The sequence below is a fragment of the Hermetia illucens genome, chromosome 2 (assembly GCF_905115235.1).
Source record: "Hermetia illucens chromosome 2, iHerIll2.2.curated.20191125, whole genome shotgun sequence".
In the NCBI taxonomy this organism is placed as follows: Eukaryota; Metazoa; Arthropoda; class Insecta; order Diptera; family Stratiomyidae; genus Hermetia; species Hermetia illucens.
The window spans coordinates 122,233,996-122,249,605 of record NC_051850.1 but is presented as its reverse complement, the minus strand read 5'-3'; the positions used below and the strand labels follow the sequence as shown (position 1 = coordinate 122,249,605).

Here is a 15,610-nt window from a genome sequence, read left to right as displayed (position 1 = left end):
TGTTACACTGCAAACCAAGCCATGTATGCAGGCGCCCAGGTCCTTGGGGGGTTAGTTTTCGCCGGATGGCGGTGGTAAGCAGTGAAACAAGCGCAAAAGCCCAGTGAAAGGGCTGACCTGGTATCGAAGACGAGGGGGGAGGAGGCCGGGCAGACTCCTCACGATGGGATGTACGTAGGCCAAATAGAACAAAAGACCGGACTTGCGACCACAAAGAGTCATCATGTGTCATTATAGCGGCCATCAGTGTCCTATGCCATCGTTCCAACATCCCATAGGATTTCAGGTGGTATACATTCGTCGAATAGTTTGAAGCCTAGGAATTTGCCTATTTCCGAGAACAGGGTAAACTCGAACTGCATTCCCTGGTCAGTAATGACTTCGGCTGGAAATCCAAAACGTAGAATCCATTCCCAGCCAGAGATATTGGTTCAGGCCACCGCGTGAACATTATCGATGATTTTGAAGGAATACCTGAAGCAATGGGAATCCTGCAAGGGACCAATGATGTCGACGCGGATCGTGTAAAAACGCTTTGTTGACCGAAGGAATGAGCCCGTTTCGTTCCGTACGTGCTTGGTAATTTTACACTTCTGCACACGATGCACTGTCTAGCCCAAGAATTAATATCCCTATTAATTGAGGCCCAGAAATATTTTTTTGTGACAAGCCGATTCGTTTTCCGAATGTCTGGGTGCACTGGGTGTCCTGCTTATGGAATGTATTGCCTGGATCCCTTTTCATAGGTTTCGCAGTAGTATTTCGGGGGTAAAACCGCAGAGGGGAAGTCTCGAAATTCCTATTTAGGGTTGTCATTGCCAAAAATCGATCGTGACAGGAATTTTAACCAATGAAACACGTGATAAAGCGTCTGCAACTACATTGTCCTTGGCGGAAACGTGCTAGTTGTCCGAAGTAAACTGGCTTATGAAGTTTAGATGCCGAATTTGGAACGCTTTGTCGAACTTCTGCTTAAAGGCGATGGTAAGGGGCTTGTGGTTCGTGAACACTGTGAACAGCCTGCCTTCTAGGGAATATCGGAAATATTTGATTGCCATGTACGCGGCTGCTATAGTTTGGTTCACCGCTTGGTGAGCCGCACCTACTGCATTGTCTAAGGCATCGAGGAATACGGCTAGAGATGCATCCAATTGAGGGAATGCCAGGAGTGGATCGTCCGCCAGCTGTCGTTTGGGTAGTTCAAATGCCTGTACAGCGTCTGTAGACCACGCAATCACACGTGAGTCCTTGGTCTTGAGTCCAGACAAGTAGGCGTTGAGGATCGTTTGATATTGTGCAGCTTTGGGCAAGAAACGACGATAGAAATTTAACATGCCCAAAAATTTCGCAGTTCCTTGATTGTATTATCCGGGTGGATTCCCTCAGGGTAAATCGTGTGGCCTAAAAACTTTACCTGCTTTTGAAGAAACTTGCATTTTTGAACGTCTAGTATAAGACCAGCCTTAAGGAGGCATTTAAAAGATGTTTCAATACTCAGACTCAGAGGAGGAGGCAACCAAAACATGATCTGAGTATACGAAAGAAAAGTCTGTATGCAAATTTCCGTTTTCGAAATATCTTCTGGAGCTACAGGGGTTTGATGGTACCTATCCTTGGCTAAATCGAAGGTCGTGAGAACACGGCAATTAGTGTGGTTATGCGCAAAGTCGTGAATGAGTGGTATAGGATAACGGTCTGGAGTAGTCTAAGCATTCAGACGTCTGTAATCGCCACATGGTCTCCATTTGCGATTAGACTTTGGGACCATGTGTAACGGAAAAAGCCTGCAGCTTTTTGATGACACACCTTCGAAAAGATATACGAGCCAGTAGTGCAGATGTGGTGCTGTACATCATTCTAAGTTGGTTCCGAACGACTACTTTCAGTAGTGATGTTGCGGTATTTTTGAAGGTCGATTACTTCTTCAAAAATAATTGAAAGACTGACACTAGGGCGGGTGACAAGTTTTGCTAAAGACCTGAGCGAGGTTACAGGGTTTATAAGGGACTTATTCTGCAGATCCACTAGCAATATGGATCGCTAGTGGCCTAGAAAGTCTATGCCTAATATGAAACTGCTGGTGTCTGCCACGACGAAACGCCATGAAAACGTTCGTTGATGGTATTCAATCGTATAACGTGGATTATTATGGTACCTAAATAATTAGTATAGAAGCAGGTTGCTATAGGTACCTGATAAGCGTACTTGTTTATCAAACAGTTAAACGATCGATAATAAATTTTCAGACACTTCGCGTGATGCTTATAAGAGATCAGATGTGTCACAAGTGTGCATATGAATGCGTCCCGAGTTGTGGGTGGAAGGTGGGAGCAAAATACCGCTACAGAGTAGGTAACTATGGAAGGGATACCTATAAATCTAATCAAACTGGGAGGATAAGACAACTGAGAAGTTTACGGTACAGGGATTCGGTTTTTGGAGCGGGTAAGCCAACTCCAGGCTTGCTGAGTAGTGCGAAACTGCCCACTGAGTTCTCCGAACCCACAGTATCATCGATTCATAAAAAAGAAAAACTTTGAAAACATTAAACTTTTCACCTTGGGCACGAATTTTTTGCTTATATCCCTTAAGAGAAATCTTGGCCACTGTGGCGTTAAATATCACAAGTGCGTCGGGTTGAAAATGAAACTCGTTGCATTGACAGATCCATTGAGATGAGATCCAATTCTTCTTAGATCTTCACCCATACAGGCAGCATCCCTGGCGATGGAAAATAGATCTGTCAGTGAGAAAGGGCATAACGGAAGGAAGCCGAAAAGAGAAAATCCCAGCGTCTAATCACCTGAATGACATAAAATGCATTAAATGATTATGAGTGGCCTCACTGGTGAAAGGATATACCAGACAAAAAAATTGGCTCCCATTCAAGATGTGGAGCAGGAAAAACCGAGAAAGAGGCTGCTTGAACGGTAGATCAAATCAACAGGAGAACAATCGCCAAAAGACAAGACCGCTCAACTCAAACAGGTGAAACAGGTGAAGAGAGTGGCTAGAATGATGCAAGTACAACCGAGCAACCCTAGACGCTTGTGGTGACTGGATTTATAAGGGCGGAGATGAAAAGTGTCAACACATGCTTCCTCCAGTGCTACACTTGACGAATATGAATAAATGATGAGCGTTCAGGGGTTGGTCGCGAGAGGACGCTGGCCAAATATCTCTAAGAGGGGGGGGGGGGGGGGGGGGGGGGGTATGGGTTTAAATAAATGGGGTAAAGTTGAAAGTTGAGTAGGACAGCCGAAAAAAGAAAGTCAGGGAACGTGTTTTACTCGAAGCATTCGCAAAACTGTCGTGGTACTGGCGAATTTTGGGAGCTAATAGACTTTCCAAGGAAAAGGCCTGAGATGGGGGTCCCGACACACAAGCTCTTTGCGAAGACCGGGTCGGTTACTTGACAAGCCAGTAAAAGCCTTTCGCGGGGATATGGTCATTCGCAAAAGCAAAAGGATAATGCCATAAACCCTAATTCTAAACCAGCAAATATGATCTACCTGATTAACACCAATAAAAGAGGCTTCTGGCTGGCAAATTTCGAGACTGCACATCAACCTCTGAATTTATGACATAATAATCATCCTAACAATATTTGCACATAGACTTCAAAAACTATTATTCGCTCATCGAAAAGAACAAAAGTCGTAATCATGGTTGCCATTCCAACATAACTTCGACATTGAGTCTATTGGTTACAATTCTACAATTTCAATTCCTCTCTCTAAATTGCAAAGGACCAGTAGCAAAGCCAACCAGTTCAAATTTCACTTTTAAAATCTAGATTTTTCAGGTGAGATATACGCAGTTCACCTGCTGATCTATAGTTTACGTGTGTGTCGTATCTGATAAAAAAAGAGCAACGGAAACCGATAATCCCAACAATGAGTTGGTATAGCTGATCTGAAAGATAATAAAGTCTAACAGAATACTTCCAGTTAACGATCGATAGTTAAATTTGGAAATTGAACAAATAGGAAAATAACCTACTTTTTGACGTCACTCCATAATATTCCCATCTGTCGATCCTTATCTTTTGACTTAATATAAATAGTATTGTTAACAAAGCGACATAAACAATCATCATTGTTTGAAGCAATGTGATTTCTACGAGTTTCTCAATCGGGGTTTTTCCAACACATTGAGATACTTTTTGGGACGTACGCATTCATTCATAAATAAATTCAACATTGTGTGTTTCGAAAGTGACGCTGGTGGTCACAGTTTCAAAGTTAAATTGACCCTGGTAGACTAGGAAATAGGAGTAACAAAGTAGAGCGATAAAAGACTGTAGGACTCTCTTAATGTAAAAGAATTAGACTATGAAATTTGAGAAAAATATCAAATACTAGATAATAGAAAGACAGAATCTGGATGATCGGTGTTCGTTAAGAACATGAATTCCTGGGCACAGTGGCAGCGAATGTCATTAGTTGAAAACCTAAATTTAAGATAACCAAAAAGTTCCTCCGATTCAGACTGGATATTCTAATCAATAGTAGAATAAACTGAATTCAAGCAAAAAGAACCAAACGAAATAAAAGGCAAAATAAAACGCAAAAATGATGCAGATGACACAATGAAGGACTTTTAAACACCAGCAAATAAACTGAGAAGGATGTTTAAATTCGAACCAAAGGGCATCAAATCTAAAACAACCGAGCGAACCCGTATAAATATAGAAATTCGAGCTTTGTATCATACTCGTAGCTCTCTGAGTATTATTGAAAGACCCGACGAGCTCCAAAATTCCATGTTCTGAATTCGCAGGAGTTTTAAAAGTGGTGTATGTAGTAGAGGCTCTCAAAGTATGCTCAATGCATGCTCACGATCTTCGGTAAAGAATTCGACATCGGCAAGCCAACCAATGCCGTAGAATGCATCACTCAGTTCCAAGTACCACTGCTGTACCTCCAGAAAAACGGAGTTAGGGCAAGTCATTTCAGATTCAACTCGTTTGTCAAGCAATAAATCAGTTTAAAGACAAGTTGGAAATGACTGGTATGAATATACCTAATATTTAATTGGATATATTACTGACATTTCATCTCTTAGGGAGTAGTAATTTGATGCGAAAGAGACAACTTTGACGTACTATAACATTGTTAATAATAGTAGGATTTCCACCAAACTTTGTAGCATGCTGCTCCTTATTAGAGCCTATATTACTGCGGATCTACAATGGCCATAACAGAAGTTTGCAGTAAATTGTCAAAATATGATAATATCTGAGGAGTTATGATAACAGAGAGCATTTTGAGGCTTACATACTATGTGCACAGGCTACCATAAAAGATTTCAAATTTGTCGGCTGGGTAGTTTCTGACAACCCATCCCTGAAGTACCCCACACTTCTCGCCTGCGCAACCAATGTCAAAACTAATATCTGCTGCGAAAAGTATTAATTGAGACCTTGCATTTGATACCCCAGAGAGCCATATTTCGTGCAGAAATAATTTGCACCCATCTTTTACCCGTATGGGGACACACCCCCCCCCCCCCACATCTTAAGTTCACTGTGCAATTCAACCACCTAAATTTGACGTCAATCGGTACAGCTACTTCTAAGAAAAGTGCCTTTGACAGACAGACAAATAACCGAAGGGGTCGTCCCTTGTGAAGGCCGTTTTTACCTTTTTTTCGGGAAGAACTGAATAAAGATAGAAATGCGAATTTTTCACCATATATGTATTTATTAATATCTTGAGCATACGTAACAGCTCGATATCAAAGGATTTTTCGGGTGGCATGCTAAAGTCCCCCCGTCATTCGGACGGTAAATTCGCACTTCATTACGGCGGTTGACGTAGACCAGACATACGACACTCTACCTGTTTACCACTATAATTTCCGAACGAATTGTCTGGGCAGCCTGGCTGTAAAAAAAAACCATCTGGTACAATTCAAATTAGGTTTATTCAAATCCATCTTAGCAGCGCAGAATCCACAATGGCTTTCATTTGCGAACCTTACTACAACAGTAACTGCAGCGTTTAGACTAATTTTTAATTAGCTTATGGAAAAGGAGTATTCGAGGGTCCTCCATAATCTTGTTACATGCGCAAATTCCAGAATCAACCATAAACCGTTTTCGATAGCCAATGGTAACAGCCGGGTGGTTGGCCGTTATTCGAGGCGCTGGTGATCTTTCGGAAAGGAAGCCATCAAAAGCCTTAGGAGTATATTTAAAGTGACTTGATGTACGCAAGAATGTTTTGAAGAACTTTGCGCCTAGGCAGAACTCTGCACCTAGGCAGATTTGAACCAATGGAGGAGAGCGTACAGGGTCATTATGAAAAACAAGCGGAGATAACAGAGCTCCGGATTTAAATACCCTTAAGCTCACTGTCAAGAACAAAATGGCGGGGTAATTATCAACACAAAGTTCAACTCAAACGCAGACATTACTATCATTGGAGATGCCATCGAGACTTGCTAGTAGTCCTGCCTTTCTACTTGCGCTTTTACATTAATATATAAGCCTGCCATCTACTATTTTGATAACACCAGCATGTATTCAAGAAAACTTTCGACGCTGGGTATATCTTCAATGTGGCTAAGCTATGATTTGCGTAGATGTTTCATATTAACTGGTGAAAATTGTCTTTGATATGGGCCAATTGGCGAGCTGGAGTGATCTAATATGATCTAATATGCATGAAATAATTCTTAATGATCTCTTGTACAATCATTCCAACTGTTTTGACCAGATCTCCGCTGTTAAAAACGTGGGGAAAGTTGCCAAGCTCTTTAGAACGAAGTAATTTTTGTGGTGGTGAGGTGTTGTGGGTGTCAAGCGCACGTTGAACACTTGTGAATAAGTCACATCTTCCGTTATAAAGAAATTCCTATGAATCTGGAGTCGTGCAGACCAACTCAACAGCTAACAGTGCGAATTTGGGAAAAATGCGGAAGTAAAGCAGGAAGGAAGGAAGGAATGTAACCTAATCTGGGTTCCTTTCATGCCGCATGGTGGACAATTTTACTAACCCTTTTTCTAGTGGAGATGTTTGGGCCATCATAGGTAATCAGATGAGGAGAGATTAATTGTTCTATCAATAAACCGATTGGCTCCCCAAAGGAGGTCAACATATTTCAAATAATCTGCGCCTTAGATAAGCTGCCCTTAAAGGAATAATAAATTTAAAAAAAAATAGTTTACAAAGAAGACCTAACCTAAAAAACTTTCCGCCATAAGGGCTAATAATTCTCATATTAAAGGCATATATTGAAAAATTTTTGTTTAAGGGTTGAGTCCTAATTCTGCATCTACTTCATGTTGGACAGGACAGCAACTTAGTCCCACTCTTTTTGGTGTTTTGTGAATTATAAAAAGGAGCGTATAACATCTGCGAACTGCTTCGGTCACGCTGTTCCTTGCAGATATTAGGCAGCGTCTGGTGGGTTGCTTCTGCCCTGGTATGAATCCGTAAGCCGTCTTCGTCTCCTTTTAAGGCATATATAATATAATAGTTTAGGTTTAGTTTTTGCGGTTTTTGTCTAAATCAGTTTACTCTCTGATTGTCTGTTTACATACATATGTACACACAAATACTTTTCTTAGAAACGGCTAACCTATTAAGATGAAATTTGATGCGCTGATACTGTGGAATCTCAAGAAACTGGGGCCCGAGGGTAAAATTATGCGGGTCTGTTTGAAATCAAATCACATAATTAACCTAATTTTTTTAAGAATATGAGAGAGTCCTGAGAGAGTCATCCACTTGACGACGGACCGCACTAATTTGAAAGAAACCTTCTTTCTCCATGGTCCATGAACCCCTCTGTTCTGGGTGAGAACCATAATTTTCGAAAAATAGACGACTTGCGATTTCGTCCAGGGCAGACACAACAATTTTGTCGCCTTTCTTCTTTTCCCCCCTCTTGACGCGTCTGATAACTTGATTTGGAGTGCAGTTCAAGGTGGGTTCTAATATAAAGGAAGAGAGGATGCAAAATCGTTTTCCCCCGAATATGAAATACATGAAACCTCGAAGTGTGCTCTTATGGTGTTTCTAGCAATTAAATTACTGCAAATAATTGAACGATTTTCTTTTTTTTCCACTAGTATGCATTTTAATACGCATATTCCGATATTTCGCGAACCATTTGTTCCCTTCTTCAAGCGGTTCCCGAATTATCGGTATATGGGTATTAAAATAAATACTAACGAAAGATAATCATTTAATTATTTACACAAACTGAACTGAACTGAAGTCCCGAGCTTTCGATTTTAGTTTTAGTGGGCTTCCAGTGAGTGCTACTGACACATTAGCACTAATATAATATTATATACTCCGAAGCTGACGTCTATTTTTCAGTCTCTCTGGGCTACGTACGATATATTGACAATCTACCAGGAGAAATCCTTGTAAAGCGCACATTCGCAGCTTGGTATACATTAATTGAAAATGTATGCGTTTCCTTCTTCACATTTGATGTAGTAGTGCTGTATGACAAAAATCTCCCCAGTCTTCTCCTATCTTCCCAATTACCGTTTTGGGAATTGCTGTTGCAGTTGCCAGTAATTTATTGGTAATGGTTTTCACTTTTCATAGCCCTCCAGTCCCCCCCCCCCCTGTCTTTTGCAACCCGATCTATCAGAACTGCTTCAAAAAACTAATTAATATCCTTGCATTAGTCATTTCCGGGTGTTATCTTCAAAATGTCAAAATTTTGGGAAGAACTTTTCCGTTTCTTCAATTCGAGGATAATCTACCTTTCCAGTTCGCTCATATCGATTGATTTTCTCTGCAAGGTCTATCGACTGTTAATTCAACTTGATCTTTCAGGCATCTGCATCTCCTCATTTTTTGGTTTTTAGCAAGCTATATGACTATATCTTTGGCCTCTGACGTTCTGCTTTTTAGGGTTTTGTTTGCAAAACAAAGCCTTATTAAAATCGGTTCAATGTCTGTCTGTCTGTCCGTCTTTTTAAGGTTTTGTGTAAACACAAAACCTTATTAAAATCGGTTTACTGTCTGTCTGTCTGTCTGTCTGTCTGTCTGTCTGTCCGTCTGTCTGTCTGTCTGTCTGTCTGTCTGTCTGTCCGTCACACGCATTTTTCTCGGAGACGGTTGCAGCGATTGACACCAAATTTGGTGGAAAGCTGGGAACTGTGAACGCTCGCGCATACAGTGAGTTACATCCTTTAATGATGAATTTAAGGGGGGGTCCCCATACATGCAAAAGGGGGGTGTAAATTTTTTTTTCATCAAATATAGTCATGTGGGGTATCAAATTAAAGGTCTCGATTAGCACTTTTCGAAGATGGTCTTAGTTTTGACATTTGTTGAAAAGGTGGGGAGGGAGGGGGGTTGAAAGTGACCATTCCTTTACGGGGGCCATTCTCAGAAACTACCAAACCGAAAAATCTGAAAAAAATCAAGAGGCTGCCACTATATGGTGCCTGGGCTCCGAAATACCTTCCACACTGATATCTTCACAAATAAAGTTAATAATAGTATATTACTATAATTTTTAGTAATTCGCTGCAAGACCCCCCTTAAGTTCATGCTAGGACTGCGAAATTTCGCAACAATATAGGATATAACATAGAGCATGATCTTACCAAGTTTGGTGGAAATCGCACTATTACTAACAAAGTTATAATACGTCAAAGTTGTCGCTTCTTTGCAAATTCAAAACTATGAATGTCAATATCATCTGAAAGTGGATATTCTCACATAATATATGCATATATTACGTGCTACGTACTAAGAAATACACAAAACCTTTCGTACCTGAAGCGTCCAGCTTCCGGTTTCCCGACTTGTTTTTTTTTAAGGAGGTCGAAATCTTCAAAAGACTCTGGCCTGGGCACGCCAGAGTGGGATTTTTACCCACTAAAACCAGCACCGACTCCCCCACCGACGATTGGCATAAAATTTGGTGAGAAGGTGGGAACTGTGGGCCTCCAGACATGTAGTGAGTGATATCTTTCTAGGTTGAATTCGGGGGGGCCCATATATATAAAAGGGGGGTGTAAAATTTTTTTTCACAGAATGTAGTCATATTGGGTATCAAATGAAAGGTCTCGATTAGTACTTTTCGAAGCTAGTCTTAGTTTTGAGATTTGTTAGAAAAACGGGGAATGGAAGGGGTGGAAAGGATGATTTCTTTACCGGACCCATTCTCAGAAACTACTCAACCGAAAAATCTGAAAAAAATCATGAAACTGGCTCTATATGGTGCCCAGGCCTCAAAATACTCCCCATATCGAAATCTGTTCAAATTAAGTTAATAATAGTATATTACCATATTTTTGGGAAAATTGAGTAAACCTCCCCTTAGGTTTATCCCAGAGTTATAGAGCTTAGTAGTAGTATTAAATATAATATGAGCATATTATCCCCAAGTTTGATCCAAATCGTACTATCAGTAACGAAGTTACAGTAGCTCACAGTTGTCTTTACCGTGTAAATTTACAACCCGAAGTACTAATTCTGACATGCTAAATGCATATACATAGCGGGCTGCGTACAAATTGGATAGTTCAACACTCAAATATACTTACAGAAGAAGCAAACAAAACCTTTCATACCTGAAGCGCCCAGTTTCCGGTTTCCCAACTTGTTTTATTATCCTCTCCGGCTATTCTGTTATCTCCGTTAAGGAGCGTTTTGTCTGTTGACGTCCGAAAGATCCGAAACACTCATTAATATCCTCCCCGCTCGCTTCCCGACCTTACGAACCTTGAGGGTATGTCACATACGTCTTACGGTAGGCATTCCTCTCTTCTCCTTTCCTATCTTTTAAAACGCTAATTGCTCTGATAATATAGTTGAGTTGTTCTTGATAAATGCGATTTTTCCACCTATATCATTCCATATAGCGCTAATTTGTATTTCTTTTTCTGTTTTACAGAGCAGGGTTAGGGGGCCCTCCATGTGGCCCCCAGTGTGACAACATTACTGAAACCTATACGGACCGGCTCTCTGAAGCAGCAAATTATCTTCTCCAGGACAACAGAGACGACATATGCAATATCCTCTGCTCAATAGATTTAGGTAAGGTTTCGCTCACGTGATTTCAAAATGCAATTCCAAAAAAATTGAACATTCATTCTAGGTCAAACATCGTGCACATGCATGGTTCGATCAAGGATTCCAGCAGAGAGATTAGAACGTGACACCGTCTGCAAAACATTTTGTGAGCGAGGAAAAGTTGCACTTCCAGGTTGCAGTCCATGCACACATCAATCGGTAATAAACGATAGCTCGGGCGGCACACCGAGTGAAAATTCAAAGGTTCAGACCGCTTCGCAAACGCAACCTCAGTCAGGCAAAACAATGGAATCCTTAGCTCTTAATTCCACCCCTTCAACAACGCCGGACTGGAATGAATATTGCCTAACACTGTGCAAAATAGGCGAAGGCGGGTCATTGTGCAATTGTGATTTGCCACCGTTTTTCTGAGAAAATGGTTGGTCGAATCACACACTCTCTCAATTCAAATATTTAAATTATTATATATATTTTTTAAAAATGTTTACAATGTAACCAATATTTGTCACTATTTCACTTATATTTCCCTTAAGCATCCACTAACACTTGCCAAAAGTGAATTTTCTTGGTTCGGTTTTCCTCGGTTCAACGTTTTTATTCGAAACGAATAACAAAACACAAAAGGGCTTCCAAAGCATTCAATTCATTGGCGAAATATTAATGCATTCCAAATGAAGAAAATCAATGTCTACATAAAAATCACAAAACGTGTAAATAGAAATATATGTGTTTAATATTTCACCAAAAAACGCATGTTAATTAGTACTGATAAGGATAATAAACGCAAGCAAAAGCCATTTTTCAAAATATAAATTATATTGTTGGAAATTGATAGAATCAGCATATCAATTACAAACAATAAAATTTACAAGAAAAATATACTTTAACAATTCCACAAATTCCTGCATAAAAGTTGATGTCATTATTAAAAAGCACGAGCACATAAATATACATATGAAATACCTATATCGCTACAATATCAAAAATTTGAAAAACCCTATCTATAAGGATACTTTTAGCAAATACTAAAATTGTTGGTAAATATTTTCAAGGCCTATCTTAATATACAGCGTGGCAGAGAAGTTGTTAATATTTGACTAATCAAATTCGATTGCGACTCGAAAATTTATGTAATGAAACAAAAAAAACTTGCTGTGACTGACAATAAGAAAATACATTGACATGTGAAAACCCGAGGCCAAAACTTCGAGTTGGTGAATGTATTCCAAGACACAATATTGGAAAATATAAGGTTTTGGACGAGAAAATAACACGAGAAATTAATTAGGAAGTAAGAAGTAATCTCAACGCACTAAAACCCCTAAGAAAAACTTCAAAATACTTTATGCTTCATGCAGTTTATTTCAGATCCTTACAAAGCACTAAATATATAAAACGCAAATATAAATATGTATCTAAGTATGGAATTAACAATCTAACAACATTTAATCACTAACACCAAACAACACTTATAAACTCTATTGGATCACTTCACTTTAACAACCAACGAACGACATCCGCATGGATGGATGCCGCCGTTGCAGAAGATACAAAGTTACAATTAAATGCTAGCAACAACAACAACGAGAAAGCGAGAGCAAACTTACCGCAAATACGTTTGGAGTTTGGTCAGCTTCCAAAAAATTGTTCGTTTACTTAAAGCATTCAGCAAATCAATTGGTTACGCATAAAAATTATAATAATCGTAAAATCTATTAATTAATGGAATAATAATGGAAGCAACAATAATAAATTAAATTCAAAGCCAATATTATATTCGAAGCATTTACGAAACTAAAATGGACACAATGAATTATTTCATAAATAAATGTATTTCATGTTGTAAGCAACGACGTTTGGGTTGTTATTGGTTGTATTCTGTTTTCGACATTGGTATTCCCATTTTATCAGGATAACTTGGAATCACGTACATCCTTTGGAGCAGACTTTGTATCTTAATTAATGTTTTGAACCACAGTTACAGTAAATAACGCTGGCAGTTAATATCCTTTTTAAGGTTCATCATTTTTAAAGTTTTGTGTAAAACATACGTTGAATATACTCGATATTCAATTCGAGGAAGTACTGGCATTTTATCTTTTAGGGGGTAGTGATTTGACACAGAAGAGGCAACTTTACCTCGCTAATGATAGTAGAGTTTCCACCAAACTTACCAGAATTTTGCTCATTTTAAAACCTTTACAAATCTAGGATGAACATAAGGGGAATTCCCGGTAAATTTTCAAAATAAAATAATATGGTGTTATTGACTTTATTTCCACAGATATCATAACGGAGAGTAAGTCGGAACCCAGGTACCATGTGCATGGACCACTATTTCGGTTGGGTAGATTCTGAGAACGGGTCCTTGTAATAATTGAACATTTTCGGATCCTCGCACTCTTCCCTTCTATAATCAATGCCAAAACGAATGCCTAATTTTGAAAGTAATAAACGAAACCTTTCATTTGATCGGTACATGGCTATATTCGGCAAAAACACGTTTTGCCTCCCTCCCTTAGGTATATGAGGACCCCCGGGATGTTCCAACCTTTCTACCAAATTTCGTGTCAATAAGTGTAACTATTTCTGAGAAAAGTGAATGTTACAGACTGACGGACAGACAGACAGAACTGTGCGAACCTCCCAGATCTTCCATAAAAAAAAGCAAAATTGTTATTATTTTGTCACAATCTCGCGACATTCCGGATTTTACCTAATACTAGCGCTAAGTGCCAAGCATTTGGGCTCGAACAATCCTACCTACTTAAAAGATGAAGGGGCTCCAGTGGTGGTGGCCGGTGGTAAGTTAGCGGGAGAATCTGTCGAAAACTCCCCGCAACATCGAACACGTATGTAGAATGTTGTACTTCTGCACGGTTTAAACAAGACTGTGTGAGTGTCTCAGAACATGAAGGGAAGGCATGAGGGATTTAAGTACAATAACTGTAGCTGACAATATAAGGGGACCACAACCAACTGCCCGAGATTTCAAATTTGTTTGATTTCCCGAGCTAGTGGCTGTGGAAAATTTTTTTTACGGAATGTGGCCATGTACGGTATCAAATGCAAGGAAAACCCCCCTTAAATTCATGATACAACTACAAAATTCGGCACTTGCATAAAAGATAACATAAGGCATAACTTTGGGAGTTTGACGGAAATCCAACTGTTATTAACAAAGTTATAGAAGGTGAAATTTTTACATTTTGTGTAAATTTCGTGCATTTTAAAACGTGTGTGACGTCATCATAACGTATCAGTTCATCAATCACAGAACAAAGTGAGCTCACGTGATTGGGAGGTCGCAGGGGAACGTTTCGTTGTTGTCAATATCAATTACTAGATTTATATGTAGGTATATGCTAATGAAGCTTTGAGAAAGTACTTAATTCAGACAGATATACAATATTTGTACATTAAAATAGCGGTATTCAATGTACGTATTGCAAATCTATATATGAACGCTTTTATGCACGAAGTCAATCGGATACGATCATGTATAAGTATAGTATTCGTAATAAGCAATATTTGTTTGTTTAGGGTGAGCATAATATCTACGTCTGTAATATGTACGTATATGTTGTAGTTTGAAAAAGATATGAAGGAATATTTTGGGTTTTTAGCCATATACGAATGGAAAAATGTGCGTAGAAAGTTTCTCACATAATATGAACACAAAATCTTTACACCCGGAGCGCCAACTTCCGGTATTCCGATTTGCTAAGGTTTCGTTTGCGAAACGAAACATCTTCAGAAGACACTGCCCTGGACACGCCAGCGTGTGGGATTCTTAGCCACTAAAACCACCCCCGATTCCCCCCAAGCCCCGTGGGACCACTGTACGGTATCACATCAGGGGAAGGAGTCAGCTCATTTTAGCTTGGTCCTCTTTCGTCTCTACGCGACGTACTTAACCGCGCTTTTCTAGTCTCCTTTGCTTTCGCAGTTTTGCTCTGGATAGATACGACCATGAAGTTGATCGCATCCCAGTCTTCCTTAATCTCACCGTGCCGTCTTTCCAACCACTCCTTGATGGCAGGGATGAACCTGTGTGTCCACCGACCTTTTCCCGAGCGTTCCCAACGGTCTTGCCATCTATTTAGAGATCTCTCCCTTTCCGCGTTCTTCGTCTGCGATAAAGGAGAGATAGACTTCGCATTATATATATTCGTCATCTCATTTGCCAAGATGTCAATCGGCATCACTCCAGAGATGACGAATGATGTATCATCTAAGATAGTCCTGAATGCCGAGCATACCCTTAGGGCTGTTCTTCTGTAGACTGAACTCAATTTGTTAGCGTTGAATGCAACCTGCAATGCCTTTCCCCAAACTGGGGCTGCATAGAGCAGGATCGAACACACCTTAGCTATAAGCAACCTGGAAGCATGCCGTGGTCCTCCCACGTTGGGCATCATCCTTGCCAGGGCCACAATTTCAGTGGATGCTTTGTCATCAACATACTGCACGTGTTGCTTATAGCTAAGCTTCCCATCTATCATCACTCCCAAGTTTTTGATGGCAGGCTTAGAAGTGATGATATGATTCCCAATTTGAATACGGGCAAAATTTCTTTTACGCGCTTGACG

General features: G+C 39.9%; 1 protein-coding gene across 1 annotated transcript in view; it reads left to right on the top strand.

Moving 5' to 3' along the window:
- The window catches only part of LOC119650352, a 30,457-nt gene extending 17,586 nt beyond the window's left edge, over positions 1-12,871 (top strand). Inside the window, exons 3-4 of the mRNA XM_038053034.1 lie at positions 10,879-11,021; positions 11,083-12,871. Coding sequence (XP_037908962.1) covers positions 10,879-11,021; positions 11,083-11,429 — 490 coding nt within the window. The 3' untranslated portion in view covers positions 11,430-12,871. The remainder of the gene's footprint in view (positions 1-10,878; positions 11,022-11,082) is intronic.
- The last annotated feature ends 2,739 nt before the right edge of the window (positions 12,872-15,610 follow it).